Here is a 25,774-nt window from a genome sequence, read left to right on the forward strand (position 1 = left end):
GGTGTTTGTGCTGCTGTGCACGTAGGGCAGCCTGTGCTTCTCCCTGCCAGCTGATCTGGAGCAGCACAGAGGGCACTGCTCAGACCTGCTCCCTGCCAGCCCAGGGGAAGCTGTGCTCTGCCTCTGTCACCCTGGGCAGTGCCGGCTCAGCTGGCGCTGCAGCCCCTCTCTGGTGGCACTGACAAGGATCACCAGGGTCTGCTGGGAGCAGTAGGTGGCTTCCCCTGCCTGATTCAGTTGGTTTATCTGGAGACTTCATGCTGCCAAAGAGTTTTAGGAGCAAGGCTACAGCCCTGGGGCTTTGGGGTGTCTAGTTGGACAGGAAAGCTTTTTAGGGAGTTGGTGGCCTGCTGCCAGGGGTGCTATTTCCTTCCCATAATGTGAGCATGGAATTCACATGCCAAACAGCCAAAACAGTCTAAAAACTTTTTTTCAAAAGTTCTTTAATTGTGGTTTTTGATGTTGCACGAAAACTAATGTGAGCCCATTATTATTAGCATTAGCAGTATTATTATTATTATTTTCTCCCTGCCTCGTTGCGTAGCCAGTGGCCGCCGTGCCAGGCTAGTGCCTGGAAATGATGTCAAACCACCAGCTCTGCGTGGAGCTCGGGGAGCTGGAGCACTGAGCCCGTGCTCTGAGCCAGGCTGGTCCTTTGGCTGCTGTCCTGGCCACGTGTGCCCATGCAGGAGTCCCAAATCATTCCCCCAGGGGCCTGGAGAGGGGCAGCCTATGTGGGACCCTCTGGGCCAGTTCTGGGGTCTTGTGGAGTGTCCCCATCACCCACATTTTGGGGCTGTCCTAGCCGGCCCCACAGCGCAGGACGAGGATCCAGGACGGGTGTGCCGTGCCACAGCCACGAGGCAAGCACTGGAAAGCGAAACGTTGCCTATTGCTTTAAGTTCCCTTGCTGGCCACGGGGACTTTTTTATTTTTTTCTCTTGAGCTATGAATGGGTTTTGCTGTAAATTATAGCTCTGCGCACATTCCCTCGGGCCGAGGAAAATAACCTCTGCCGAAACGCCAGCCCGGATCGCTGACTGGCTCCCCTTCTCCGTTCCCTAATTGAAACCAAATGTGCAAGATGTAGGATTGTGGGATTTCTGGCCGGCTCCCAGGAATCTGCAGAATGCGAGCGAGCTCCCAGAGGCATCTTGCATCAGCCCGGGGAAGTTCGCTCCTCACCTGGCTCCCCCGACCCCGGCGAGGGGCGCGGAGCCCACCAGCCCTGCGCCGCTGCCCCGCTCGGGTGAGTGACCCTCGGCTCTGGGGACGTGCGGGACCCTCCTGGGCCCGGGGCTGGGGGGATACGGCTCGAGTGCGCTCCGCGGCGGAGCCCAGGCAGAGGGGCTGGGGTGCACGTCTGCCTGGGAAGGCTCTGGGGTGCCAGCAGGGCACTGTCCTCACTCGGGGAGGTGACAATTGGCCCCTGTTCGCCGACTGACCCCACAGTGCCAGCGTTTCCCCCTGTGCCTCATGCCAGGCCAGCGTTTCCTGGTGTCCCTCCTCAGCTCCCGCCTGTGTGTCTGCTGGCAGAGCTGGCGGCAGTGCTGGTCAGCCAGGGAGGCCCTGCTGTCCCCAGGGTCCACTAGCCAGGCACCAGGTGACACTGGGAACGGGAGCATGAGGCCACTGCCCTGCTGCTCGTGAGCATCGTGCCCCGGTGCTGGTACTGGGAGCCCACGCGTGGCTGCCGGCCCTGGCCGGGCTGGGGTGATGCTGCGGAGCCCTGCTGGCAGTGAGGCGAGGGCTGGGAGCAGGGCTAGGAGCTTTTGGCTGCCGGGGAGCACTTGCAGGATGCAGCACCCGCAGGATGGTGTCCCCAGGCCCCCAGCTGTGCTCCTGGGCAGCTGGAGCCATGGGGACGTACTGGCTGCTCCTCGCACCCCGGACAGCCGCGATGCCCCGGGCTGAGCCAGCGAGCCCGTGGCTGGGGAGGCGCTTGTTGCTGCAGGAAATGGGGCTGCATCCAGCCCAGAAAAAAGTCTAAAATGGCATTTTTGGAAGGGAGGAGGACTACGGGTCCCGGCATGCTGCGCTGTGCTCCCGCCAAGGCTGCCAGCAGCACGGCATGCTGGGGGCTGTAGTGCCAGCTGGGGCAGGGATCCCGAACCCCCTTATCCAAACACCCTTGGGCCGGGTTCACAGCGAGCCTGTCATCACTCAGGGACATTCCCTGAGTGGCCTTGACCTGTCTCACCCAGCAGGACGGCAGCCCCAGTCCCCTGCGAGGACTGGGGCTCTGTAACAGGAGCCCTAGAAATCCTGGCAGACTTGTGACCAGGACCTGGTGTGCACGAGCGGTGCAGGCCGCTGCCGTCCAGCCCCCTCCCCATGGACGATGCTCCTCCAGTGCCAGCAAAGGTGGCAGTGCCCACCTGGGAAGCAAGCTGGGGACCTCACCCAGCTGGGGGCCTCACTTGGAGCAGGCTGATGGCAAGAGGGACCACGGCTCAGGTCGGGGTTGTCTCTTAACAAAAGTGGATTTAGTTTCTCCCTCAGTTAATTCCTTGGTTATTTCAGTAGAATAAGGAAGGAGGGAAATAAGAAGGGAGAACAACAAAAAAAGCAGCAGCCAAGGGAAACTCAAAGCCCAGGCAATGCCAGGGAGGAGCTCCAAAAACTGTCTGCACTAAAACTTTCCAGTGATTGAACATTTTCAGCAAACATTTTCAGTCAAAGCATTGCAAAGCCATCCCTTTTGCAGGGCTGGTGGAACAAAACTGATTTCCAGCTGGGCTGCCAGTACTGCCCCTGTGCTTGACCATGTGTCCCCTAGCCCTCAGCCTTGTGGCTTGAGTCACTGTCCCCCAGCCCCACAGCCCTGAGGAGCCATGAGCACTTCCCAGTGGCTACGTGGGGATGGTTTCCTTATACCAGGCTAAATGTAAATGCATTCCCTGAAGGAGATTACAGCATGTGGTATCCTGATGCTTAAAGAGTTTACTCAGCCTGAAAGAATAGTAAGGAAATATATCCCTGGATATTTTTTGGAATGCAGAAGGAAATTAAGGTTTTAATGTTGGAGGGGAACTGGCTGTCATCAAACGCAGGAACCTCTTGTGTGTGCCTCTGGGCAATGCAGCTGAAATTCCCAGTTGCAGATGAGTTAGTTGCAGCTAGCTACAATTTCCCAGCTGGGAACAGGGGGGAAAAAGGCAACCACATATGTGCTTTTCGGAAAAATTTAAAAAAAGAAAGTAAAGGGGGGGAAATCATCCCAAGTGCAGGTGTTTACTTGTGCCTCCTGCAGAGATTGTGGTGCTTGGCAGAGTCCCCAGCAATCCAGCAGGGTGCTGTGGGGTGCAGAGAGCTTCTTGCAGAGTGCAGGTGGCAGTTCCTGGGGTTCTGCTCTTCCCCTGGGTGCTCGTGTGGCAGCAGCAAGCCCCGGTCTCGCTCCTGCCATGCCAAGCCCCAGCTGGGGCAGCTACCAGGGCTGTATCCAGCACCTCCCAGCTGGCTTGGTGGGATGTGGGCAGCTGGTTTGGGTGTGTTTAGCCTTTCTCTCGGTGGTGGGGACAAGGCCGTGGGGTGATGCAGGGACACAACCAGGCATTCACCTGCAGCATCAGTGGGGTTGGGCTGCTTCAAGGATGATGGTGGTGCCAGCCAGGACAGACATCCCTGCTGCAGTGGGCTTGGCTGGGATTTACCCCAGCAGCCAGGCCCCATTTGGCCAGGAGCTGTGGTCCCTTTAACCCCCAGGTTAGAAAGATGCTCTCTCAAAGGTTAATGTGCATTTAAACTAGATTAAACCAGCCTTTTTTAATAGAAAGAGAACTGATTGCATCTGGTGCTGGTGTGAAAGTATCCTCTTGGCAGGTAAGGGGAGCTCAGGGAGCCTGGGGCAGGGCTGGTGACATTTAGGGATGTCCCTGGTGCTTCCCCTGGCATGGTGCCACACCCCATGGTGGTCACCCAGAGGTGTGTGGGCACAGAGGGAGCTGCTCGGGCTCTGGGAGTTCCTGGCAGCTGAGGGCTGGCCAGGGCCAAGGTGATGGCTGTGGCGACAGCCCTGACAAAAGGGCAGGTGCGTCCTGGGGAGGTCCCCTTGTCCCCTCTGAGGAGAAGCCCCAGCAGCACCAGTCCTTTTCTCCCCATGCTGTGCCCCAAGCCCCATTCCCACGACCCCCAGGTCCCCTCCAGCCCCATCCATGCTCCCCTCGAGGCAGAGGGTGCAAGCTGGCTCCCACGCCCTCTGTCACACTTTCTGTGTCACACATGGCCCTGGCATCCACTCTGCCGTGGGGAGCTATCCCAGTAAATGCCCTGTAAATCTCGGTGATTATCTGCTCTCCTCTCTCGGAGCCAGCAGGCAGGAAACCGCTCTGGCACCCTGCTATTATTGCCTTATGTGATGGGGTTGTGCAACTTCTTTCAAAGGCAGCCAAGGGTGGGCGGCCAGGCCAGAGCCTTTGTGCCCTGCGGTGGAGGCAGCCAGTGCTGGCCCCAGGCAGAGCCCAGGGAGCTTCCCGCGGCTCCTGCGGCCATTCCATGGGGATGCGGCACACCGTGGCTCCCAGGGGTGCTGTCTGGGATCCCTGTGACCACCACCACCACAGATCTGAGCTTGGGGCTCTGCTCCTTCTCCACAGCTGAGGTGGGGACACGGGTCTGGTGCAGCTCCCACCCTCAGCTGGCTGCCCCAAGCAGGGCTGGTGTTCGCCCCCTGCTCGGCCGCCTCAGCGTGACGAGCCCTGGTTTTGTCTCCGCAGGACTGCCGACATGTCGGCCACCCCCAGAGCGCTGCCACTGCTGCCGCTGCTGCCGCTGCTGCTGCTGCGCCTGCCGCTCACTGCCAGAGCCCAGGTCAACCCTGGTAAGTCAGACAGGCAGCTGCAGGTGCCATAATTTCATTTCCCTGGTCTCTGCTCCTGCCAGATGGCCAAGTTTGGGCTTGCATCGTCTCCATCATCTCTGGGATTTTCTCAGCTCTGGGAGCAGTATGTGATGGCCCCCAAGCCTGCACCTGCCTGGTCACTCTGCCGTCCTGCACCTCACTCGGGCACCAGCAGTGACCTCCAGAGCCCCTCCCCAGCGTGCCACAGGTGCTGTCTGGCCCCTGGCAGCTGGCAGGGTGCTGGACATGGCAAAGCATTACAGCCCTGGGCTCTGAGCAGGGCCCTTGCTCACTGAGGGCTGGAGGCTGCCAGGTGCCATGGGGGCTCACTGAGGCTGGAGGCTGCCAGGTGCCAAGCTACTGTTTTCTCTGCTGGGCTGTGCCTTCTCTGGCGGTTTTGCAGGAAACCAAGGCTGGCTTTGGTGAAGTGGCTTGACTGGGTGCCTGGCTTCTGCTCAGAAACCACGACACTGCGCCGGCCGGCAGCAAAGTGTGTTTAGATGGCTGTTCCTGCAGGGCTCAGCCCCCTCCTGTGCTGCAGGGATGGACAGAGCCCACGTTTTCCCAGGGTTTCCCAGGGAGTCCCTTTAACAAGTCCCTTCAAAGGCTTCTTCCATTTGTGGGAGGAGTTAGCTGGGTCTTGCCTGGAGGTTGCACGGTGCTTATTTAGGAATGCAATCCCGTTTCTCCTGCAGACATCAATGGCTGGCAGAATTGGATTTGCCTGGCCAGGATTGTTGTTACCAAGACAAAAACACAGGGCTGGCTCCATGTTTGGCAAGAATTAAATGGGAATTCAGTGGGAGCTGTGCTCTGCAGAGCATCACGAGTGTGAGAGCAGGAGACAAGAAGAGATGCTCCCACTGTGCCAATGCTGACGATGAAGATGCATTCATTCCTCTGCCTGATGCAGGATACGGTCCCTGGGTGTGGTGTCCTGGAGATGGTGACACAATGGGATGTGGGTTCTTTGTGGGTGCAGTGCCAGGCGAGCCAGAGGCTGTGGGGTAGGAGGTGGCCCAGGCACAGTGTGCTGCCCTTGCTGGTCTTTTCCACCTCGGTGGGGGGGTTTGCTCGGGGTGGTGTGTGGCAGGACCGCGGTGGGCTGGAGCCGGCAGCCAGACGGTAAACATGGCCAAACAAGCTGCCCTTTCAGCAGTGCTCTTGGCAGCCAGGCATGAAAAAATAACTCCTGTGAAGCAGTGAGGATGCGGTGCTGAGGGAGTCGGCTGCCACTTGGGGGTGCAGACTGCCTGCCACCCCGGGTACTTTTCCACTTGCAGCCCAGCCCGGAGCAGGGCTGGTGCTGGGAGCTGAGGGGTCATCAGGGAGGACAAGTGCCTGTCTTGGTCACTTCTTCCCCCAGGCAGGGAGAGGGAGCAGCAGGGCATCAGGGCACAGTTGCTGCTGGTGAGGTTTCTGGGCAAGTGGTCTCTGGAGTGAGCCCTCTGGAGCATGGGGACAGCAGTGCCAGCTCACAGCCTCTCCACCGCAGCCAAGATCCTTGCCAGCAAGGCTGAGGAGATCCCTGGGGACAGGGCCTGGCGTGCCTGTCAGCCCTTGGAGCCACCTCCCCTTCTTTCCACTTCACTTGGAGCTGGGCTGGCATCCGCTTCTGGCCAGAGGCTTCACTTGCTTGGGAAGGTGCCTGCTTTGGCAGGACTGTCCCCCTCCTTGCTTCGTCCTCTCGCTGTAAGCTCAAGGATGGAGAGTGAGTGCTGCTCTGGGGCACAGTGGATGTGCCCCAGCCCAGGCCATTGCCACGGAGGGATTCTCTCCTGCTCAGCGCCCTGCTGGTGTCATTGCAGCGGTGTGTCGGTACCCCTTGGGAATGTCGGGTGGGCACATCCCTGACGAGGACATCTCAGCCTCCAGCCACTGGTCTGACTCCACGGCCGCCAAGTACGGACGGTGAGTGTGGGCTCCCTCCTGCAATAGCCACAGCAGGGTCTGGCTGGCATGGAGGGAGAAGGACGACATGGGGCCGGCCTCAGCCGTGTGCAAACAGCTCCTCCACTCTGGGCTCACAGGCTGGACTCGGAGGAGGGCGATGGAGCCTGGTGTCCCAAGACTCCAGTGGAGCCAAATGACCTGAAGGAGTTCCTGCAGATTGATCTGCAAGCCCTGCACTTCATCACACTGGTGGGCACCCAGGGACGCCACGCCAAGGGCCATGGCAATGAGTTTGCCCCCATGTATAAAATCAATTACAGCCGGGATGGCACCCGCTGGATCTCTTGGAGGAACCGTCACGGGAAGCAGGTGAGGAGACGGGTGAGGGCTACATTGGATGGTGGGTGAGGAGGCTCCTCCTGCCCATCCCCACTGTGCTTCTCTCTCTCCAGGTGCTGGATGGAAACACCAACACCTACGACATTGTTCTCAAGGACCTGGAGCCGCCCCTCATTGCCCGCTTTGTCCGCTTCATCCCCGTCACTGACCACTCCATGAACGTCTGCCTGCGTGTGGAGCTGTACGGCTGTGCCTGGCTGGGTGCGTGGTGCGGTCCCGTGCCTGTCCCCGTGTCCCCAGCGCCCATGCTGGGGTGCTGGCCATCCCAGTGGGGGCTGTCTGTCCTGCAGCACCGGGATTGGCAGGGTTTCCATGCACTCACCCTTCCCTCCCTGCAGATGGGCTGGTGTCCTACAACGCGCCGGTCGGGCAGCAGCTCATCCTTCCTGGGGGCACCGTCATCTACCTGAATGACTCAGTGTACGATGGGGCCTTCGGGTACAGGTGAGGACGGGGTGCCATGCTGGGCAGCGGGTGAGGGGCATGTTTCTTCCCTGCATTTTTAGTCTGGTCCTTAGCAGAGGAAATGCTTGCGGTGCCACGGAGGTGGGGGACATGGCCAGCCTGGGAAGGCTGCACATCATGAGGGGGTCAGTGTGATGGGGGAAGCAGCTCCAGCCCTTCCCTTGGATTTGCTCTAGCTGCACCACATGTTCAGTGCCCCATAGTCTTTTCCAGAGAGAACATCAGGAACAAAATCCCCCCGAGTGTCCCGGGGCCCATGAGGAGCTGCTAGGGGGTGCTGGGTGGTGCAGTTTTGTGGGGCTGGCAAGAGTCACGATCCTTCTGTCCTTTTGCACATGCCAGCATGACAGAGGGCCTGGGCCAGCTGACGGATGGGGTGTCGGGGCTGGACGACTTCACACAGACCCACGAGTACCACGTCTGGCCAGGCTATGACTACGTGGGCTGGCGCAACGAGAGCACGGCTGGCGGCTACGTGGAGATCACCTTCGAGTTTGATCGCATCAGGAACTTCACCGCCATGAAGGTCCTCACCCCCCCCGCCCTGTCACCCTCCCCGTGCCCCTCGGTGGCCGTGCTGACAGGCTGCCCCACAGGTCCACTGCAACAACATGTTCGCCAAAGGTGTGAAGATCTTCAAGGAGGTGCAGTGCTACTTCCGCGCCGACGCCAGCGAGTGGGAGCCCAGCGCCGTTTCCTCGGTGCTGGTGCTGGATGATGTGAACCCCAGCGCCCGTTTCGTCACCGTACCTCTGCTCCACCGCATGGCCAGTGCCATCAAGTGCCAGTACTACTTCGCTGACACCTGGATGATGTTCAGTGAGATCACCTTCCAGTCAGGTACCTGTCACCATGAGCCCCACGGGGGGACCAGGCTCTCCTGGGTGGGAGGCTCAAAGAGATAGCGGGGCTGTGGGGCATCCACGTGCCCACCCTGATGTTCTCTTCTCCCTGGCCAGATGCAGCCATGTACAACAACTCAGTGCCCCCCGCCGAGGCACCCGTGGTCCCCACCACTTATGGTAAGCATGGGAAGCGTGTCACCCTGTGCTGGGTGGGCACTGTGCTCCCATCCCACAGAGGAAAGGGGCAGGGTGTCTCCCCACGCCCCACTGTGAGTGGCCCTCTCTGTCCCCTTCTCCGTCTAGACCCCACGCTCAAGGTAGACGACAGCAACACACGCATCCTGATCGGGTGCCTGGTGGCCATCATCTTCATCCTAGTGGCCATCATTGTCATCATACTGTGGCGGCAGTTCTGGCAGAAGATGCTGGAGAAGGTGGGCAAGCGTGGTGTGGCTGGTGATGTGCCTTGTGGTGGTGTGGTCATTCTGAGCAGGTTCTTCTGGGACCTCAGCACGCTGAAAACAGACTCCATGCAAAGGCTGATGCTCCCTTTCCCTCTTCAGAAAGTCTGTGCTTTTCACCCATCTCCAAAGCAAGGGGACTTAGCTGGGCAGGGTGGTGACTTTGGGACTTGCCTGTTTGTCCATCCCTCTGTCCTGAAGCTGATCTGGGGAACAGGAGCCTGGGTGTCGAGGGTCCTCACTACAGCCACCACCTAAACAAGGTCACTCACAGAACTGATGAAGCCAAACCTTTTTCCATAGAGGCAGACAACAGAAGGGGGGAATATGAGGACAAACCCAGGCAGAGGTTGCAACCCAGGGACGAGGCACTAGAGAGGAGGTTTGGGCACACCTCTGGTACCATCCTGCCCATGCTGTGGGGAACCCCACCTCTCTCCTCCCTTGCCCCGCTGTCACAGGCATCACGGAGGATGCTGGATGATGAAATGACCGTCAGCCTCTCCCTGCCCAGTGAATCCAGCATGTTCAACCACAATCGCTCCTCCTCCCCCAGCGAGCAGGAGTCCAGCTCCACCTATGACCGCATCTTCCCCCTGGGACCTGACTACCAGGAGCCCTCCCGCCTGATCCGCAAGCTGCCTGAGTTCACCTCGGGGGAGGAGGACACAGGTGAGAGCCAGGACACCCTGCGTGCTCACAGCCATCTCACAGGTGACAGCCAGGACACCATTCACTGAGCCTGCTGCAGCCTCCCTCTCTCCAGCCCCAGCTTTTGGCCACTCTCCAAATATTTTGTCACAGAGGGGAGAGGTCACATAAGTCCCCATGCATCTCGCATGAAGGTCACACAAAGCCTGTGACTGAGAGCCATCACCGACGTCCACTAAGCTCTGTCTCACTATCATCCTTGGGATGCTCTGGCACCTCTTCCTCAATGATCTGGAGGTCAGGCATCGATCTCTGCTCCTCTGGTGCTCGGGGCTTGACTGGTGTGTTTGCTGTTGGTGGGGAAGGAGTGGAGCAGCCTGTGCTGCCTGCAGGAACGTAGCCCTGTGGGGGCTCTGGGGCAGAAGGGACAGAGTGTGGGCAGCCACCAGGGAGCAGAGGGTGCAGGGCAGGACACCCACGGCAGGGTGTGTCCCCCCAGGCTGCAGCGGCCCCACCAAGCCACCCCAGGCCAGCGTCCCCGAGGGCGTCCCGCACTACGCCGAGGCCGACATTGTGAACCTGCAGGGTGTGACAGGCGGCAACACCTACTCAGTGCCAGCCCTCACCATGGACCTGCTCGCTGGCAAGGACGTGGCCGTCGAGGAGTTCCCCAGGAAGCTGCTGACCTTCAAGGAGAAGCTGGGGGAAGGCCAGTTTGGGGAGGTGAGTGGAAACTGGGCCTGCTCCGAGCAGGGCTCAGGCAAAGCTCTTCCCAGCTTGCAGGGGCTGTGGAAAGCTGTCAGCGAGGTAATGGCTGCCCCTTGCTCCCCCAGGTTCACCTCTGTGAAGTGGAGGGGATGGAGAAGTTCACAGGGAAGGACTTTGCCCTGGAGGGCTTGGATGGCAGCTCTGACCACCCTGTGCTCGTGGCTGTGAAGATGCTGCGAGCAGATGCCAACAAGAATGCCAGGTAGGGGCTGAGGGGGGCACACACCCCAGCTCTGCCCCCATGCAGAGCCTCACCAGGAGAGCTGGGATGCTTGGAAAGCATTCCCTCTCTCCATCAGCCATACGCTCAGTGCAGCTGCAAGGACCATACACCCGAGCTCTCTGGGGATGCTGGGCTATCACATGTCAGGATCCTTGGTCCTAACCAGCTCCCCAGTGCCTCTCTGCCTGCTGAGCCCACCCTGCAGCTCATCTTTTCCAGTCCCAGGGGAAGAGACCCACAGGTCCCTCAGGAGGCTTGGGTGGGCGGGTAGCACTCTTGGCCAGTCTGTGCTCACCTTTGTGCCCCTCTGGGTCTGTCTATCCCATCCGTGTGGTTTCTGTTCCGGAAAGGAATGATTTTCTGAAGGAAATCAAGATCATGTCGCGGCTGAAGGACCCCAACATCATCCGGCTGCTGGCGGTGTGCATCACAGATGACCCCCTGTGCATGATCACCGAGTACATGGAGAACGGGGACCTCAACCAGTTCCTGTCCCGCCAGCAGGCAGGTGGCCCCGCTGCTGCTCATGCACCCACCGTCAGGTAGGGCTGCCTGGGAGAGCAGGGACAGGCTGTGCTGCTTGCTCCTGGGACACCCTGCCTGGAGCTGTGCACCTTCTGGCTGTTGTCCTTCCTTCCTTCCTTCCTTCCTTCCTTCCTTCCTTCCATCCTCCCTCCCTCCCGCTCATTCGCCCCGTGTGCCCCCGACAGTGACCTGCGGTTCATGGCCACCCAGATCGCCTCGGGCATGAAGTACCTCTCGTCACTCAACTTCGTGCACCGGGACCTGGCCACGCGCAACTGTCTGGTGGGGAAGCACTACACCATCAAGATCGCCGACTTTGGGATGAGCAGGAACCTCTACAGTGGGGACTACTACCGCATCCAGGGCCGGGCGGTGCTCCCCATCCGCTGGATGTCCTGGGAGAGCATCCTGCTGGTACAGGGGGCCTGGGCTCCTCTGATGGACACTGACAAGGCTCTGGGGATGCTCACTGCCCTGTTTCCTTGGGCCGGGGGGTGCAGGAGGGATGGCGAGGTCTCTGCTCACTGCAGCCCAGATTTGGGGTGAAGCATAGGGAAAGCGGGAGTGGTGGCAGCTTTTCGAGGCAGGCTGGGGGGACTATGGTGATTTTTGATGTCCAGTGCAGGACATCCTTTAAGTGGGATGCTTGGCATTTCATCCTGGCCATGATCAGGCCTGGAAGAGGGAGCAGTGTTGGTTTTTACCTTTCTCAGGAGCTGGGTCCTTGGCAAGCCCCAGAGCAGTCACTGCCAGCCAGATCTGGAACTCACCAGGCTCTGGCCCCAAGCAGAAAGCAGGTCTGTGGGGGGCCAAGCGCCTCTCTGGGACCAGATCTGGATGCTGAAGCATCCGGAATGAGGTTTTGATCCTTGAGCACCTACAGCTTCTGGAGCAGGATGGGGTAAAGCCCATGCCTGACCCTGCTCTGCTCCCTCTGGCCAGGGCAAGTTCACAACAGCCAGTGACGTGTGGGCGTTCGGAGTGACACTGTGGGAGACCTTCACGCTCTGCCGGGAGCAGCCCTACTCCCAGATGTCTGATGAGCAGGTCATCGAGAACACCGGCGAGTTCTTCCGGGACCAGGGCCGGCAGGTGGGGACGGGACAAGAGGAGCAGTGGTGCACCTAGGACATTAGGGGTCTGGGGAGAGACTTTAAGGTGACCACACAGGGAGCTTGGCTGTGAGGCAGCTATGGGACAGGAATTCCTCTGGGATGGAATCCTGGTGAAGGGCCCATGGTAGCAAACACTGCACTTTACGCAGCCCAAGGCATTGCTTGCTCACTGACCCCACTGCAGCATTCAGGGCCTGGGGGACAGAGGCAGGTGTCCCCAGCTGCCTCACTGTGCCATCTGGGAGCCACCTTGCCCCTGGGCACACGGCAGCGCAGCCCCCACCCCGGGCCATGGAGAGATGGGGCACCCTGAGAAAGGGGGCTCTCCAGGAGCAGTTTGCACATCGGTGTCTGTGGCACTAATTCTCTTTGCCATTTCTGCCTCTTGTTTTGCAGACCTACCTTCCCCAGCCCATGCTATGCCCTGACTCAGTCTATAAGCTAATGCTCAGCTGCTGGAGACGGGACACTAAAGATCGTCCCTCCTTCCAGGACATCCATCGCCTTCTGCAGGACTCAGCCAACGAAGAATGACCCTTGGCTCCCACCTGCCCTGGTTCCCATCCTTCCCTGTTCCCAGAGGAGCCCCAGATGCAAACCGAAGCCACTTCACTCAGACTTAGCCATAAACCCTGAGCAGCTGCTCGTGTTCCCATTGTGCAGTGAGGCCTCAGAGGAGACCCCCAAGGACAGCAAAGCCTCACGGCGTGGGACAGCTCAGACCTCCCTCTTCCTGCAGACCTGAGCCCGGCAGCAGCGCGGGCCTGGGGAGGGTTATTTATTGGTGCAGCGATAAGGACTGGTGACAAGGACTGGGACAGAGCGGCTTCTCTTCCCTGGCTGAAGGGGACGAACTTCAGCGGGACTTTCTCTGTGAGGAAGCTCAGCCCACACGCAGGGCAGGTGCCTGGGGAAGGGATGTGTGCAGGTGTGTGCCCACTGGAGCAGGGACAGACTGGCAGCCACCACTGCTTCAGGAGGAGCAGAGCTGCCTCTGGCCCTCAATGGGTTGTGCAATCAAGGGGTGAAAACAAAGACTCCGCGGACATTTGGGGCTTTGGACACACCACATGGAGAGGCAGGAAGCGCCCTCCCTGCTAGCCAGCCCCAGCTGCACAGGGCGACGGCTGGGGGTGCTCCAGGCACCTCACCCAGCTGCTGGAGCGTGCAGCCAGGGAGGAGCGGGCATCCTGTGCCGAGGGGACATTCCCACACTGACCACAGCCACTCCAGGGCAGCTCAATTGCCCAAGAAATGCATTTTGGATGCCCCACGGGTGATGCATGGCAGCTGGCAGCAGGATGCTAGCACCTTTTAGTTCCATGAGGAAATCTCCAGGTCCTCCTCCCCCAGGGTTAACCCACATCTTCATCTGCCAGGAGAAGAATGCATGCAGCAGAGTTTCATTGGCAGCTGCCCGCTGCCCATGCCTGCAACAAGGCCACGGGCATGGAGCAGGGTGCTCCAGCTCTCCCTGGTTCTCAGACTGGGGTCACGGTCCAGCTGAAGCACCTGAGCTGGGCTCTGCCACCCTGAGTGTCCCACAGCATTCTGGCACCCGTCCGTGCTCCCAAAGCTGCCAGCATCCTGAGCAAACCGGGCAGGTGCCAAAGCCACGTGCCCTGGCAGGTGACCCACCACGCCCCAGACTTCAGCATCTTGAGCAAACCGGGCAGGTCCAAAGCCACGTGCCCTGGCAGGTGACCCACCACGCCCCAGACTCGGACCCTCCTGTGGCTGGGCAGGAGGAACTGCGGACTTGGAGGGTCCACGGAGCCCTCCACACTTTTGTACGCACTAGTTCAGCACCAGCAGGCGCGCGTGGCGCAGCTCCCAGTATCCCATGGCTAAGGCATGTGTATATTCAGTAGATGCACCTATGTGTAGGGGCCAACCCGCTGAAGAGACACTCGGTATGTGATGTGGCTGCATGGTTTCCTTGTGGCGCTCTGCAGGCAGCTCAGCTCGCCTGCCCCAGGGCACCCCGGGGCTCCGTAGCTGCACTGTGTGCCGGGATGTGGTGTGGAACACAGGAAACAGCCTGAGCGCTGGAGCAAGGATAATCAAGAGAGCAGCTGGCTGACCCACGCCAGCGGGTGGGAGGGAGGATGCTCGGAGGCTTAGCATCCACGGCAGCACACGTCCTGCAGCACGGCCGGGGCAGGCCCGCGGGTCGGGAGAGGGGAGGGCAGGGATGGCGGGCTGTGCCCCGCAGAGAGCGGCTGGTGTCCCGCGTGCTCCTCCTGGCTGCGACAGAGGATGGATGTCTCATCCCTGCTGAGCGTGCAAGACGAGGACGGGCTTTGTTCATGCCACGGAACCCGTGTCCCTCTGCCTGCGTTGTGGCCCATCCCAGCGGCGCCTCTGCAGGCTGGGAGCACTGGGGCACATCTGCAGCTCCCACTGCCCGGGCACTCCGCACGATCTGCACGGCTGGGGGGTCTGGGGGGCAGCTGTGGGGTCCGGTGTGTCCATGCCCTGCTCCCGCTGGGACCCCGCCAGGTCTCCCGTTGGGGTCTGCGCACCCAGACCTCCCCGCCAGGGAACGGCGGCCGGCTGGGCACTTCTGCCTTCCTCGGTGGGGGGCTCTCTGCGGAGGGGGCGGGCCCTGTGCGGAAGGGGCGTGGTCAACACGATGTAGGCGTGACCTACGCAAGTCCCTGGGGGGCGTGGTCACGGGCGCGTCCCTGTGGCCCCGCCCCCCGGACTCGGCTCACCATCACGCCACCGGCGGCATTGGCCCCGCCCCCCTGCCGCACGCCGATTGGCTGCGGGGCCGGGCGGGGCGGGGCCGGGCGCGCGCAGCGCTTATAGGGTGGGGGCGGCGGGCGCGGGGCAGTGATGGAGCGCGTGGTGCTGGTGACCGGTGCGAGCGGGTGAGCGGCACTGCGGGCCGGGCCGGGCTGGGCCGGGCTGGGCTGGGCCGGGCCGGGCCGGGCCGGGCTCTCTCTGACACCATCCCGTTGCAGCGGTGTGGGGCTGGCGCTGTGCCAGCGGCTGCTGGAGGAGGATGGCCGCATCCACCTGTGCATCGCCTGCCGCAACGAGCAGAAGAGCGAAGCCACGCGGGACCTCATCCTGGCCACCCACCCCGCCGCCCAGGTGTCCACCGTGGAGGTGGACCTGGGTAACCTGGCCTCCGTCCTGCGGGCCGCCCGTGAGCTCCGCTGCAGGTATGGGGTCTGTGGGGTCTGCCCCCATCGGACACCCCCTGCCCGCGCTGCGCCCCACCGGGCACTCGCACCCCCTCCGACCGCCGCTCCTGTGCTCTTCTCCACGCAGGTTTCAGCGCCTGGACTTTGTCTACCTCAACGCTGGGATCATGCCCAACCCGCACGTGAACTTCAAGGCTCTCTGGCACGGTCTCCTCACCGGGTAGGAGATGTGGCCGGGGCTTCCAGCCCCGCCTGTGGCGGGCACGGGGTGCTGGCACCGGCGAGATGTGCCCGTGGGTTCCGTGCTGAGGAGCCTATCTCCCTCCCTGGTGTGGGACAGAGCACATCCCTGGGGTGCACTCTTGTGTGGGGTGGGTTTGTCGGCTGAGTGCCGTGCTGGAGTGGTGCAGGGCACTCGGTGCCGCTTCTGCTCCCTGCTGTGAGGCCCGCTGGGCTCGTGGGGAGGGCAGGAGGTCACCCAAAGCTTGCAGCCCCTGCCACTGCATGGGAGATGCTGCTGTGGTGAAGTCTGGGTCTCCTTACTGTTGTTGTGATGCCAGCGTAGGTTTCTGTAGCTGCTCATAGCTGTGGCTCCCAGTATTTTGTGAAGCTCGTGGTTGGTGTGTAGGCAGCACGGGGAGGCTGAGCTGAGGAGCAGTGACCTGGGTGAGTCTAACAGAGCTGCTGGGCTGTTGAGCACTGGTGCCAAACTGGTTTCCTTGCCTGCATTAGGCATGGCCTGAGGGCTTGGCTCAGTGCTGGAGCTTAAGTTATCTGAGCATGAGATGAGGCATGTGTTTTTAACAGTACTTGACCATGGGAAAGTGAAGGAAGGGATAAGTCTTCTCTCGTCTAGTCAGTATCAAGGCACTTGCAAATAAAGGGCCTGGGATACTCTCTAGACCTTTCCCATCTATTTTTTTCATGGTTTAATGTTGCCCTTGAAGGTGAAGCTGTGCAGAGCCCGTGAGGTGAGGGCTACTGCTGAAGGGCTGAAGTGGGGGAGTGGTGGATTCCCCCTGGCAGTGTTCCTCACTAACTCCTGTTCTTGGCTTCCAGGAAGGTGCTCCACATGCTGACCACTGCGGAAGGCATCATGACCCAGACGGACAGGCTGAATGGAGATGGGCTTCAGGAGGTGTTTGCTACCAATCTCTTTGGACACTTTATGCTGGTGAGGCTTCGTGTGAAGATTGAACCCTCAGTCTGATATTTGATGCGCGTAGGGATGGATCTGGGCAGTACAGAGCTCACAGGTTCAGATGCTGATGGAGGCTGCAGCCTGATCGATAAAGAATGACAGGGCAAAGGCCTTGACATTTGTTGAAATAGCAATAAATGGTAACTTTTGTTGCAAGAGTTTATTATAATTTTGTGAGCCAGAAGATAGAAGTCAATCATATGTAGATCTCCATCCAGGACAAATCATAAGGGTTGGCTGTATTAAAATTCTGAGGGGCTCAACTGAGCTGTCCAGCAGAATGACAGCTGCTCATACAAGTGTCTGCTTTTGGTAGTCTAGGAAAAGCTGGCTGAGAGAGCTGAGAAAAGCTCACAGTCTTAGGTGCTGTAAAGTTACACCCTAAGACTGGGAAACTGCTGTGTTAAATAAGTTAACAATTCCTTTTCCAGGTTCGTCAGCTTCAGTCTCTACTCTGTGGTAACGAGAAGCCCTCACGACTCATCTGGACCTCCTCCAGCAATGCCAGGGAGTCTGCCTTCAGCCTCTCTGACTATCAGCATGCCAAGGGGCAGGAGTCATACAGTTCCTCTAAATATGCTACTGACCTGACAAGTGTGGTTCTGAACAGGAAATTTAATGACCAGGTGATGATGGGGTTTGTGTTGCAGAAACCTAATAAGCTGCTACTGTTTGTAATTAGCATGACATTGTTGTTACCTAGTTGCATTCATTCCCTCATAGCAATCTGATGCATTCCTTAGTGCACAGGTAAGAACTAAACATGGCTGAGGTTGAACTGGTGGTGTAGGGGGTAGAGAATCTGGCAGAGAGATTGCCAGATTCTGGAATTCTTGCCAGAAAAACCTCCCAGAGCGGGAGATTGTGGGAGTGGCGCTTACCTTGCAAGCTGTTCTCTTTAGATCAGAATTGATGTTAAAGAGCAAAGGGCCTCTGCTTTTTCAGGTTCCCTGCCTGTCAGCACGGGGCTGCTCTGGCCATGCTGCCTGCAAGCACTGGAGCTGCAGGCTCTGCTGATGGCTCTGTGCTGTGGCTCTGGTTTGCCAGTGAGCTGTACAAGCAACCTGCCTTCCCTGTCCTGGGGGATTGATGGCTTGTGCTGGCAGCTGCAGCCCTGGTCCAGCAGTGGTTTTGCCATTCTCAAACACTTCTGGAGAAAATGGTTTAGTCCTAAAAGGCTGAGCTCTTACATATTAAAGAAGATGTAGTCTTTAGTCCAAGTGGACTGTAATTTGTGGAATATCTGCTGTGGCTGCTGAGCTGCTTGGAGATTACACCAGGAGGCTGCATTTTCTACCCTGGGGGTTTGTAATGGGCTTGCATCTAACACAAACCTTTCCAATTTGGACCTCTTAAAATCACTACCTCTAATTGGTCTCTGCTCTGGTACTTAGTGGAGTATCACAGTCTGATGTCTGTGCACACCCTCTCTGGCTGAGGAGTACTGGGAGGGAAGGAGCGTGACCCATTCTTTTAACTGTGGTGTAATTGCACACTGACTTGGTTTCTTCTCTGCAGGGTCTATATTCCAGTGTTGTTTGTCCTGGGCTCGTTATGTCAAACATGACATACAGAATTTTGCCTGTTTTTCTGTGGAAGCTGCTGATGCCCATCATGTGGTTGGTGAGTGGATATCCTGGCTGGTTTTGGGCTGTGACACGCTTCACTGCAAGTGATGTACAGCACACTTCTGGCTCCTTGCTGCCTGTGTTGGTACAGATGTCTTCCTTCTGTTGGGCTGGGCAGGCTGGGCCCTCTGTAAACCTTCTCATCTTGGGGCCCCAGCTTCCAAGCTGAGTTTGGAGGTTTGGTGCTGGACTCTGCAGAGGGGCAGGGTTAGGCCCTTCAGCTGCAGCAGTGTTTGTCAAAGCTCCCCTTGGAAGGCTGGCCAGTTCTGTTTGGGATTGTGAAACACCATTAGCTTGCTGGCAGCAGAGCTCAGGATGTGGCCCCAGCTTGGCTCCTGTGCTTTGAGGTGCCGTTCATTTCTAGAACAACCAGTTTTCCAGTGTGTGCTTTTCATTCCTCTAGAAGGCAGTGTTGTTTTTTTGATTTCCAACCCTATGAAAAGCAAAGCTTCCTGCTCTCTATTGCCTCTCCTTCTGCTTCCCAAGAAGTTTCCTTGCCTTTCCTCCTCTGGGCTTCAGCTTTTCAGGTTCACTGCAGTTCTGTCCCTGAAGGCTGCCTGCTCTGAGCCTTGATGCTCTTGCTGCAGGAGTGGCCTTTCATCTTAAGCTGTCCCAGTAGCAGCAGCTGATCCTGGTGGATCACATTTCTCCTGGCAGCAGAGAGGCAATGCCTTCTCAGTTATCCTCAAAGCTGGCAGTCCTGCAGGTCCCCTCTGTCTCCTGCCATTCCTGCCCTTGAGACCCTTCCAGAAGAGGCACCTGCAAGGTGTGTGTGGCCTGTTGCTCCTGCCTTGGGGTGAACTCTGTGTGGGACCATGGAGTGACACTTGCTGACTTGCTGGGGGGCTCCAGAAAGCAGTTTGTGGTGATAAAGGGATGCTTTAGGCGGTGTGCTGTGTTACTTATTGCCCAGTCTGAGAAGCATTTGTACCTCTGGTAGATTATCTGGAGTGTTTGGGCTCCTCAGGGCTTGCCAACAAACATTGGGCCACAGTACAAACTCTGCCATGTCCTTCTTTTCCCCTCAGATCCGATTTTTTGCCAAAACTTATACTCTGACACCCTATAACGGAGCAGAAGCTCACGTAAGTAGTTCATAACTTGATTTTCACATTGCTTCCTTCTGAGTAGCTTCTGGGGTCTTGTGGCTGGAGCAAAGAGCCACTCAGCAAGGCTGGTGGGTAGGAGCTGTACTTGACCCCCAAATACCACACAGCAGTGAGTGTGGGGAAGAAGCTGTGCCCAGGGCTGCTCAGCCACATGGAGCTCTAGGACCTTCATCCAGTACCCATAAAATAAATGATTTTGGGAAAAAACATCCTGACCATGGAGAATGATGTGCAGCACAGGGGATGGAGGTGGGTGATGGGGGGCACAGCGTGTCTCAAGCACAGTGGGAGCAAGTTCAGCCATGCTGAACTGCTTCAGCAGAAACCTCCATTACTCTTGGCTCAGGTGGGTCACATCTGAAGGAGCCAGCCCAGAACTTTACATATCACATCTTCCCCTGCTTGGTGGGAGCACCTGTGGTGTCTTCTCCCGTGCTGCTGGCAGTCAGGTCTTTCCCAGTCGTGGCTGGGACAGTGTGTGCTGGACTTGTACAACTTTGTGCTGTTCTTCCCAGGTGTGGCTGTTCAAACAGAAGCCAGAGTACCTGGATTCTCTTGTCAAATACCACAGCTGTACTTCTGGACTGGGAAGATGCTACGTGGAGCCTCGAAAGGTCAATGGAGAGGGAGCTTCCTGCTGCAGGGGGCTTGGCTGGGGGTCTGCCATCTGCTTTGTGTAGGAGGGCTGGTGCCAAGGGTGTCGTGTGCCTGGAGTGGAAGGAAGATGCTTGTTGAATGCTAAGTACCAGGAAGGGATGTGGGGTTATCTGCAGTGTTTCCTAGAGTAACTCCTGGCTTAGGCTGGAGTCTGGAAGACAATGGAAGTGATGATCAGAACAGGTTAAGTGTGTAATGATACTTCCCCAAAATGTGTTCTGGCTTATGCCCTGGTGACAGATGTCTTTAGCTGGCTGTTTGTGAAGGTAGAAGCTCTGGAAATGCACCGTGCTTATCCCCAGAGCTGCCCCCGCTGTCTGCACTGGCTACCACCGGGGTGATGGTCTCACAGTGCTGTTTCCTTGCCTTCCAGATGGATGTGGATGAAGACACTGCTGAGAAATTTTACCAGAAGCTGTTGGAACTGGAGGAGCAGACTCTAGAGAAATACCATGATCTCTTAGATTAAGTAAAGCTGGTCTCAGTGGGGTGAGAGTCTTGTATCAGTAACGTGGGGTTTCTTCATTCTGGTGCTACCTGTGTTGCCAGCTGTTCTGCAGGCACATGGCTTCAGACACAATCTTCCTTCTCGACAGAAGGTGAACAGTTCCTGAAAATGGAAGTGTGAAAACTGAAGAGAAATACTTAGACCTTTTGCTATGGGATTTTTCTTTTGGCGTAAAACTGGAGACCTCGAGCAGGCAGAGTCTGTCTTAACACAGTTGCAAAGCGGTGTCTTGCAGAAGCATGACTGAACTGTGTGTGGTTCAGGAACAGCCTCAGAACTTGTGGTTTCCATCTGGCTCAGTGCAGTAAAGGCAGCAGTCTGGGGTGTTGCGCTGCATCTTGGCTCTGCTGGTGCTTGCAGATGGCTCAAACACATCACCTGTGGCTGATCCTGATGTACTTGAAGGCTCACCTTCAGCAGGGCTGCCCTTACACTTGTTCACCAAAGCTGGGCTGGCTCTACAGACCTGCTCAAAGACATTGAACCTTACTGGCAGGCAGGGTCTGCACAGCAGCTGAAGCCAAGCTCCTGAAGAGCTGGCCTGAGAAGCACACACCTGCCTCAACTGTGAGAACAGATGCCTTACTGTCCCCTGGGTATGGGCACTTGAGGGTTTTAACCATGACTGGCTTGAAAGGATGCTGTTAACCTGGACTCAGGGCCAGTCTGCTCTGTTTAGGGCAAGAGTGAGAGGTTACCATCTTGTTTTATCTATTTAACTCTTTTTATATATATCTATTGTACCAACCATTCTTCCTGTTGTTTATCTGGAGACCTTCACCATGTACCTGCCACCACGTAACTTCAAGTGCTGTAATGAATAAATGACTGAAATTGAGTTGTCCTTGATGCAGTGGTGTTTTTACTCCAATACTCATCTACTTTTGCTTGGAGGCTTGGAAGGAAATTTCATTTGTTGCCTTGTGCCGTAAATCTGTGCATACCTGGGAAGTGTGGAGTCTCTGTGCCACAGAAGAGCTGTTAACCACCTTTTTGGCCTATTTCTTTAGTTAAGGAAAGACATGAGTGATTTCTGAATACTTCAGTGTGGTTTTGTGTGCTGAGCACCTGTGGGAAGTCTATTTCCCAGCCTTAGGCTCTTGGGAGATGTCTCTGGTGCTGTGTCATGCCATGACGGGGTTGTTGCTCCCTGGCAGGGGAGCCGGGCGCTGCCCTGGCGCTGCTGGCGGGAGGCTGTGCTGCGTGCCAGCTGCTGCCTCCGCCCAGGGTGCCCACAGAGGGGCTCAGGGCTCTGGTGGGAAACCTGCAGGGCTGGCAGCAGACATGTCTCAGTCTTGAGTTTGGGCTGAGGAGACCCTTCCAGCTCAGCCTGGTGTGAAGACCCGAGTCCACTGGCGCTGGTGTGGGTAGGAATGTACGGGGTTTTGGCCTGGCGGTAGAACAGAATGAGGAGCTGGCCATGGTGGGGTGGTGCTGCCCTCAGCTGTGGCTGGAGCAGTTCAGAGCTGTGAAGCAGACTGGGCTGTGCTTATGTGGGTGTTAATTTAAAAGCTGGTCCCGGCACCAGATCTGGATTCTGTGGCTTTGTTCAGCTGTGTCCTAAAACACCCTGGGACCCAACCCCTCTGTTTCTGGTGGAGTGCCTTCCCTTCTCCACAGGAGAGTCAGTGGCTGGTTCTCTTCCCCACACCGTCCTGCAGCAGTCCTTGGCTCCTGGTTCTGGAGGAGATGAAGCACGTTTCCTTGGTTGCTTGTAGATGAGTACCTTGAGCTTTGCTGTGCTTCTGCCCTGGGCTGTAGCAGGTAACATTCACCACCTCCACCTTTAGGATTCTCCCCTACCCCAAATGCAGAGGCACTCATTCATTTGCTATCCCTGCCTCATTTTCTCTCTGGGCTGAGATAAATGAAATAGCAAGTGTTACTCAGAACAGTCTGACACAATGCTTCTGAGCTGAGTGCAGCTTGGTGGGGAATGGGAGGGGCAGGGCTCTTATGCCAATCTGATCACCTGTACTGCCCTGTGCCAGCTGGCACTGCAGCTCTGCCAAGCTTAGGATTTGAATGCAGTGAGGTCTGGAGATCCTAGAAGAGGTAGCTTTGCATAATCTAGCATACTTAAGGAAAATAAATGTTTTCTGATATATGGGTTTACTGGTTCTGTTGGGATTTTTTTCTTAAAGCTTGGAAAAAAAGGGGAAAATTTCTTGGATGGGCAGAAGTTGATGACAAGAAGTAGGACCTTTTAGGTTTTATCTCAAGTGTGCCTGTAGGATGAAGTTAGACATTTAACAGGAAAAGTAGGGATGGGATGGGACAGGTGCTTTTTGCCTATGCAGCATGCAGTGGCTGATGAGGGGAGGGGATGTGTGACCAGTCTTTATCCATGACACTGGTGTCAATAAAGCTATACATTTGTTTCTGGTTCATCTTAAAAGCTCTCTCTAGCTGTCTCTTGGGATTTGCACCTCAGGGTTAGAGCAGACGTGTTTTTCTGTCCTGCTGTGAGCTCAGCCTGCTGCGTGGTTTAGCTTCCCCTTGGTTGCTGTGGTGGCACTTGGTGCACTGAGATGTGTGTTCCATCCTGGGAGAGGCACCTGGGGGATTCAGGAGCAGTGAGGGATCAGCTGCAGCCCATGGTTGTGGGTGCAGAGCGGCCTCTGGAGACCTCGAGCTCAGCTTCCTGATCAGAGTGACATAAAGAAGGAACAAAAGGTGCTAAAGCACAAGCTGAGCCCTGGAAAGACCTGGAAAGATGGGATACACTTGTGATTTCCCACAAGTTTGGTGCTGCACAGAGCTGGAGAGGCACAGTCAGCCCAGGTGTCTCCAGAGGAATGCTATTCAGTGGGAGGAGGTGCCCCACTGTTCTGGAGCCCTTGTCACAGGTCCCTGCTTCTCTGCAGGAGTTCCTGCCTGCTTTTGTGACCCCAGGCATCATTGTCCACGCCTTTCTGTAGAAAAAAAACTTGGCTGTACTCAACCTGACTTTCTGCCCCCTCCATGTGGTGAGAAGCTGGATGTTGTTGCAGCCAAAGGAAGGGACTGTTTTGTGGGGTGGGAACCAGAACCACCTCCCACATTTTTTCTTTTGTCCTGAAAGCACAGGTAGGAGCTGCATCCCTGGAATAGGGGCTTCCCAAAGGGTGGCTCAGGTGTTGGCTGCTCCCAAAGTTTGGCTGTCCACCCCCCAGCTGGCTGTGAGAAGAACTGGCCCTTGCTGTGGATGTGCCAGTCTGCAGGGGAGGATGGCTCCTCGTGCTCTGCTCCAGGCTAGCAGATGCCTGTGCATGGAGCTTAATCCCTTTCAGCTGGACCCAACTCCTCTGTGCACTGAAAACAGGTCCTGTCTGGAGCACAGGGCCCTGTGGTGCAGGGTGGTGAGAAATTCCAGCTGGGATAGGGAAGAGCTGGCAGTGGCAGCCATGAATCACTGCTAACACAGGAGCTTGCTCTTTGTGATCCTTGGATATGGAGCTTTCCAGAGAACCTCCAGGGCAGGTCTTCAATGTGAAAACTCATTGTGGTTGCTCTGTGAAACCCTGCACAACCAGCAGCGTGGTCTGATATCTCACAGCTGTGCCTCATCCTGAGCCACTGGTTTTTCACCTTTGTGAGCAAACACATTGCCTTGCTCCAAACACAGCTTGAGTTCTCCATTGCTTTTCAGCTCAACTGGCTTTCAGCTGTGTAGGGCATGGATAACAGGAGGGTGGGTGGAACTGAGCCCTGGCCAAGGGAGGAGAAAGCTTGAGATCGGTGTGTCAGAGCTGAAATCCCACGGCTGGGTGACCTTTGCCTCTCCAGGAGGGGAAGGGAATGGGATGGAAGAGAACAAGGACTGGCATGTCCCTGTATATAGGTGGGTGTAATACAGCCAGGCTGTTTGGAAATATCTGGGCTTAGTGGATGGCAACTTTGATGTTGAAAGTCTTGGGAGCTGCCCAGAGTGGGGAGAGGAGACACATAGCTCTGAAGGGCTGGGTGAGAAACAGGGAGCAGAAGCCCCTCTGAGAGTGTTGCAGCAGCATGACCTGGCTGGCTGGCAGGGAAGAGACAAGAGGGACCTGGATTTGGGTGGGTTTTGCTGAGAATGGGCAAACTGTAGAGTCAAGACTGCCTCTAGAGTCAGGTAAGATTGTCAGCACTGCTTCGAAAGATGGAGCTGTGCTCAGAGGAGAAATCAAAAAGGGAGCTGGCAGATGAGTTCAGGAACGACTCATGAGAAGAATCAGAATGAGTGGTAAATTCCTTGTTAAGCTCATCAGTCAATGCTCCTGTGTAAGAGCAGAGCTTGGAGAGGCTGTGATGGTGTAATTAACATTTTTGGCACCAGTGCTCAGCAAGAGGGTCCTGGAAAGGCTGCCCTGCCAGAACCCCTCTGCAGACTCAAGGGTTTGTATCAAACCAAAGTGCTAGCAGGGGAGACGACAGGGCAGGCAGATGGCATTCACCTCGAGGCAGAGCAGCTGAGCTGCTCACTGTGCATTCATTTATCCCTTCAAGCTGCCTCAAGCACAGCAAACTAGAGTGTGGCTGGCTACCCAGCCTGGGTTCAGGCTGTGCAAGGCAGCACAGATGCTGAACGTGTGTGTAGGACCCTCTGGTGAAGGAGAAGCTACTAAAGACAAAGATGGTGTACCATGGAGGCACAGCTCCAGACTTGGCCTTCTCTGTGTTTCTGTCTGTCTCAGCAGAAGCTGTGGTCAGCTCAGCTGGGCTTTGTGGGACTCGTGTCCCTTGGAAGCTCCATGAGTCACCGTGGCTGGCACCCCTCTGGGCAGCACATGGCAGGTGCAGCAATATTTTGTGTCTTTGTCATCGGAGCAGAAGGTAGCTCATTCCTGGTGAGCCAGCAAAAGCCAAACTGCCTGCGATGGTTTGGGTAAGTCACTTCCAAGCAGCAGTGTGTGAAGGCTGTAGGGATGCTGCCCTGTCCTGGCTGGCCTGTAGAGCCCTGGGATGTGTGAGCATGGCCTGCAGGTGCCAGGGGTTTGTTGATGGTCACTAACACCCCTCAAAGCAGAGCAGAGCAGATCCTCACTCTGCCTCCTCATGCTCTGCCTGGCAGCAGCTGCCACAGCTCGGGGTTCAGGAGGGCTGCACCACATCCCTGCCTCAAATTCCTTGGATACCTTTCAGCAGGTCCTGGCTTCCTTGGCTTTGGGCAGCTCTTGGGTTGACTCAGGCTTTTCCTGCTGTGCCCAGCTCATGATGGGGATTCTTGTCTGGAGGGGAATGTGTTGTCTCTTGTGTCTGGGCTCTGTGGATGGGAGCAGGCAGAGCGCTGCAGGAGGCACGACTCAGGTGCATGTGATGGCAGAGATGCCAGAGAACAGAAGGGCTGGAGGCCAGCTGTGAGGATGGCTC

At 57.2% G+C, this 25,774-nt stretch overlaps 2 protein-coding genes across 4 annotated transcripts; both read left to right on the top strand.

The window, feature by feature from the left end:
* The first annotated feature begins 1,152 nt into the window (after positions 1 to 1,152).
* On the top strand, positions 1,153 to 13,824 carry DDR2 (discoidin domain receptor tyrosine kinase 2). The gene is made up of 17 exons (XM_041420200.1): positions 1,153 to 1,249; positions 4,716 to 4,819; positions 6,649 to 6,751; positions 6,871 to 7,102; positions 7,186 to 7,333; positions 7,471 to 7,576; positions 7,940 to 8,123; positions 8,194 to 8,437; positions 8,557 to 8,619; positions 8,746 to 8,876; positions 9,365 to 9,575; positions 10,054 to 10,277; positions 10,388 to 10,524; positions 10,896 to 11,087; positions 11,256 to 11,484; positions 12,013 to 12,162; positions 12,582 to 13,824. The coding sequence occupies exons 2-17, from the start codon at positions 4,726 to 4,728 to the stop codon at positions 12,717 to 12,719; spliced, it is 2,586 nt and encodes an 861-aa protein (XP_041276134.1). The 5' UTR covers positions 1,153 to 1,249; positions 4,716 to 4,725; the 3' UTR covers positions 12,720 to 13,824.
* Positions 13,825 to 14,341: 517 nt separating this feature from the next.
* On the top strand, positions 14,342 to 21,281 carry HSD17B7 (hydroxysteroid 17-beta dehydrogenase 7). Of its 3 annotated transcripts, none has more exons than XR_005953820.1 (9): positions 14,342 to 14,763; positions 15,155 to 15,358; positions 15,468 to 15,560; positions 16,400 to 16,514; positions 16,973 to 17,167; positions 18,060 to 18,164; positions 19,198 to 19,254; positions 19,794 to 20,118; positions 20,309 to 20,379. XR_005953820.1 is itself a non-coding variant. In XM_041420198.1 (9 exons), exons 1-9 carry the CDS (start codon positions 14,495 to 14,497, stop codon positions 20,402 to 20,404), a joined length of 1,233 nt encoding a protein of 410 aa, XP_041276132.1. In that variant the 5' UTR covers positions 14,343 to 14,494; the 3' UTR covers positions 20,405 to 21,281. The 3 variants fall into 3 exon arrangements, 2 of the variants coding, with proteins under 2 accessions (XP_041276132.1, XP_041276133.1); XM_041420198.1 differs by having other exon boundaries at positions 14,343 to 14,763; positions 19,794 to 19,892; positions 20,309 to 21,281; XM_041420199.1 differs by lacking the exon at positions 14,342 to 14,763 and adding an exon at positions 15,012 to 15,061 and having other exon boundaries at positions 19,794 to 19,892; positions 20,309 to 21,281.
* The last annotated feature ends 4,493 nt before the right edge of the window (positions 21,282 to 25,774 follow it).

The sequence above is a fragment of the Onychostruthus taczanowskii genome, unplaced genomic scaffold (genome assembly GCF_017590055.1).
Source record: "Onychostruthus taczanowskii isolate IOZ18803 unplaced genomic scaffold, ASM1759005v1 scaffold63, whole genome shotgun sequence".
Taxonomy (NCBI): Eukaryota; Metazoa; Chordata; class Aves; order Passeriformes; family Passeridae; genus Onychostruthus; species Onychostruthus taczanowskii.

Coding starts and splice junctions, on each gene's coding strand:
- DDR2 (XM_041420200.1), top strand. CDS start 4,726: ATGTCGGCCACCCCCAGAGCGCTGCCACTGCTGCCGCTGCTGCCGCTG. Junction 8,124..8,193: donor GGAACTTCACCGCCATGAAG/GTCCTCACCCCC, acceptor GCTGCCCCACAG/GTCCACTGCAACAACATGTT. Junction 10,525..10,895: donor GATGCCAACAAGAATGCCAG/GTAGGGGCTGAG, acceptor TGTTCCGGAAAG/GAATGATTTTCTGAAGGAAA.
- HSD17B7 (XM_041420198.1), top strand. CDS start 14,495: ATGCCACGGAACCCGTGTCCCTCTGCCTGCGTTGTGGCCCATCCCAGC. Junction 18,165..19,197: donor TGATGCCCATCATGTGGTTG/GTGAGTGGATAT, acceptor TTTTCCCCTCAG/ATCCGATTTTTTGCCAAAAC. Junction 19,893..20,308: donor GCTACGTGGAGCCTCGAAAG/GTCAATGGAGAG, acceptor CTTGCCTTCCAG/ATGGATGTGGATGAAGACAC.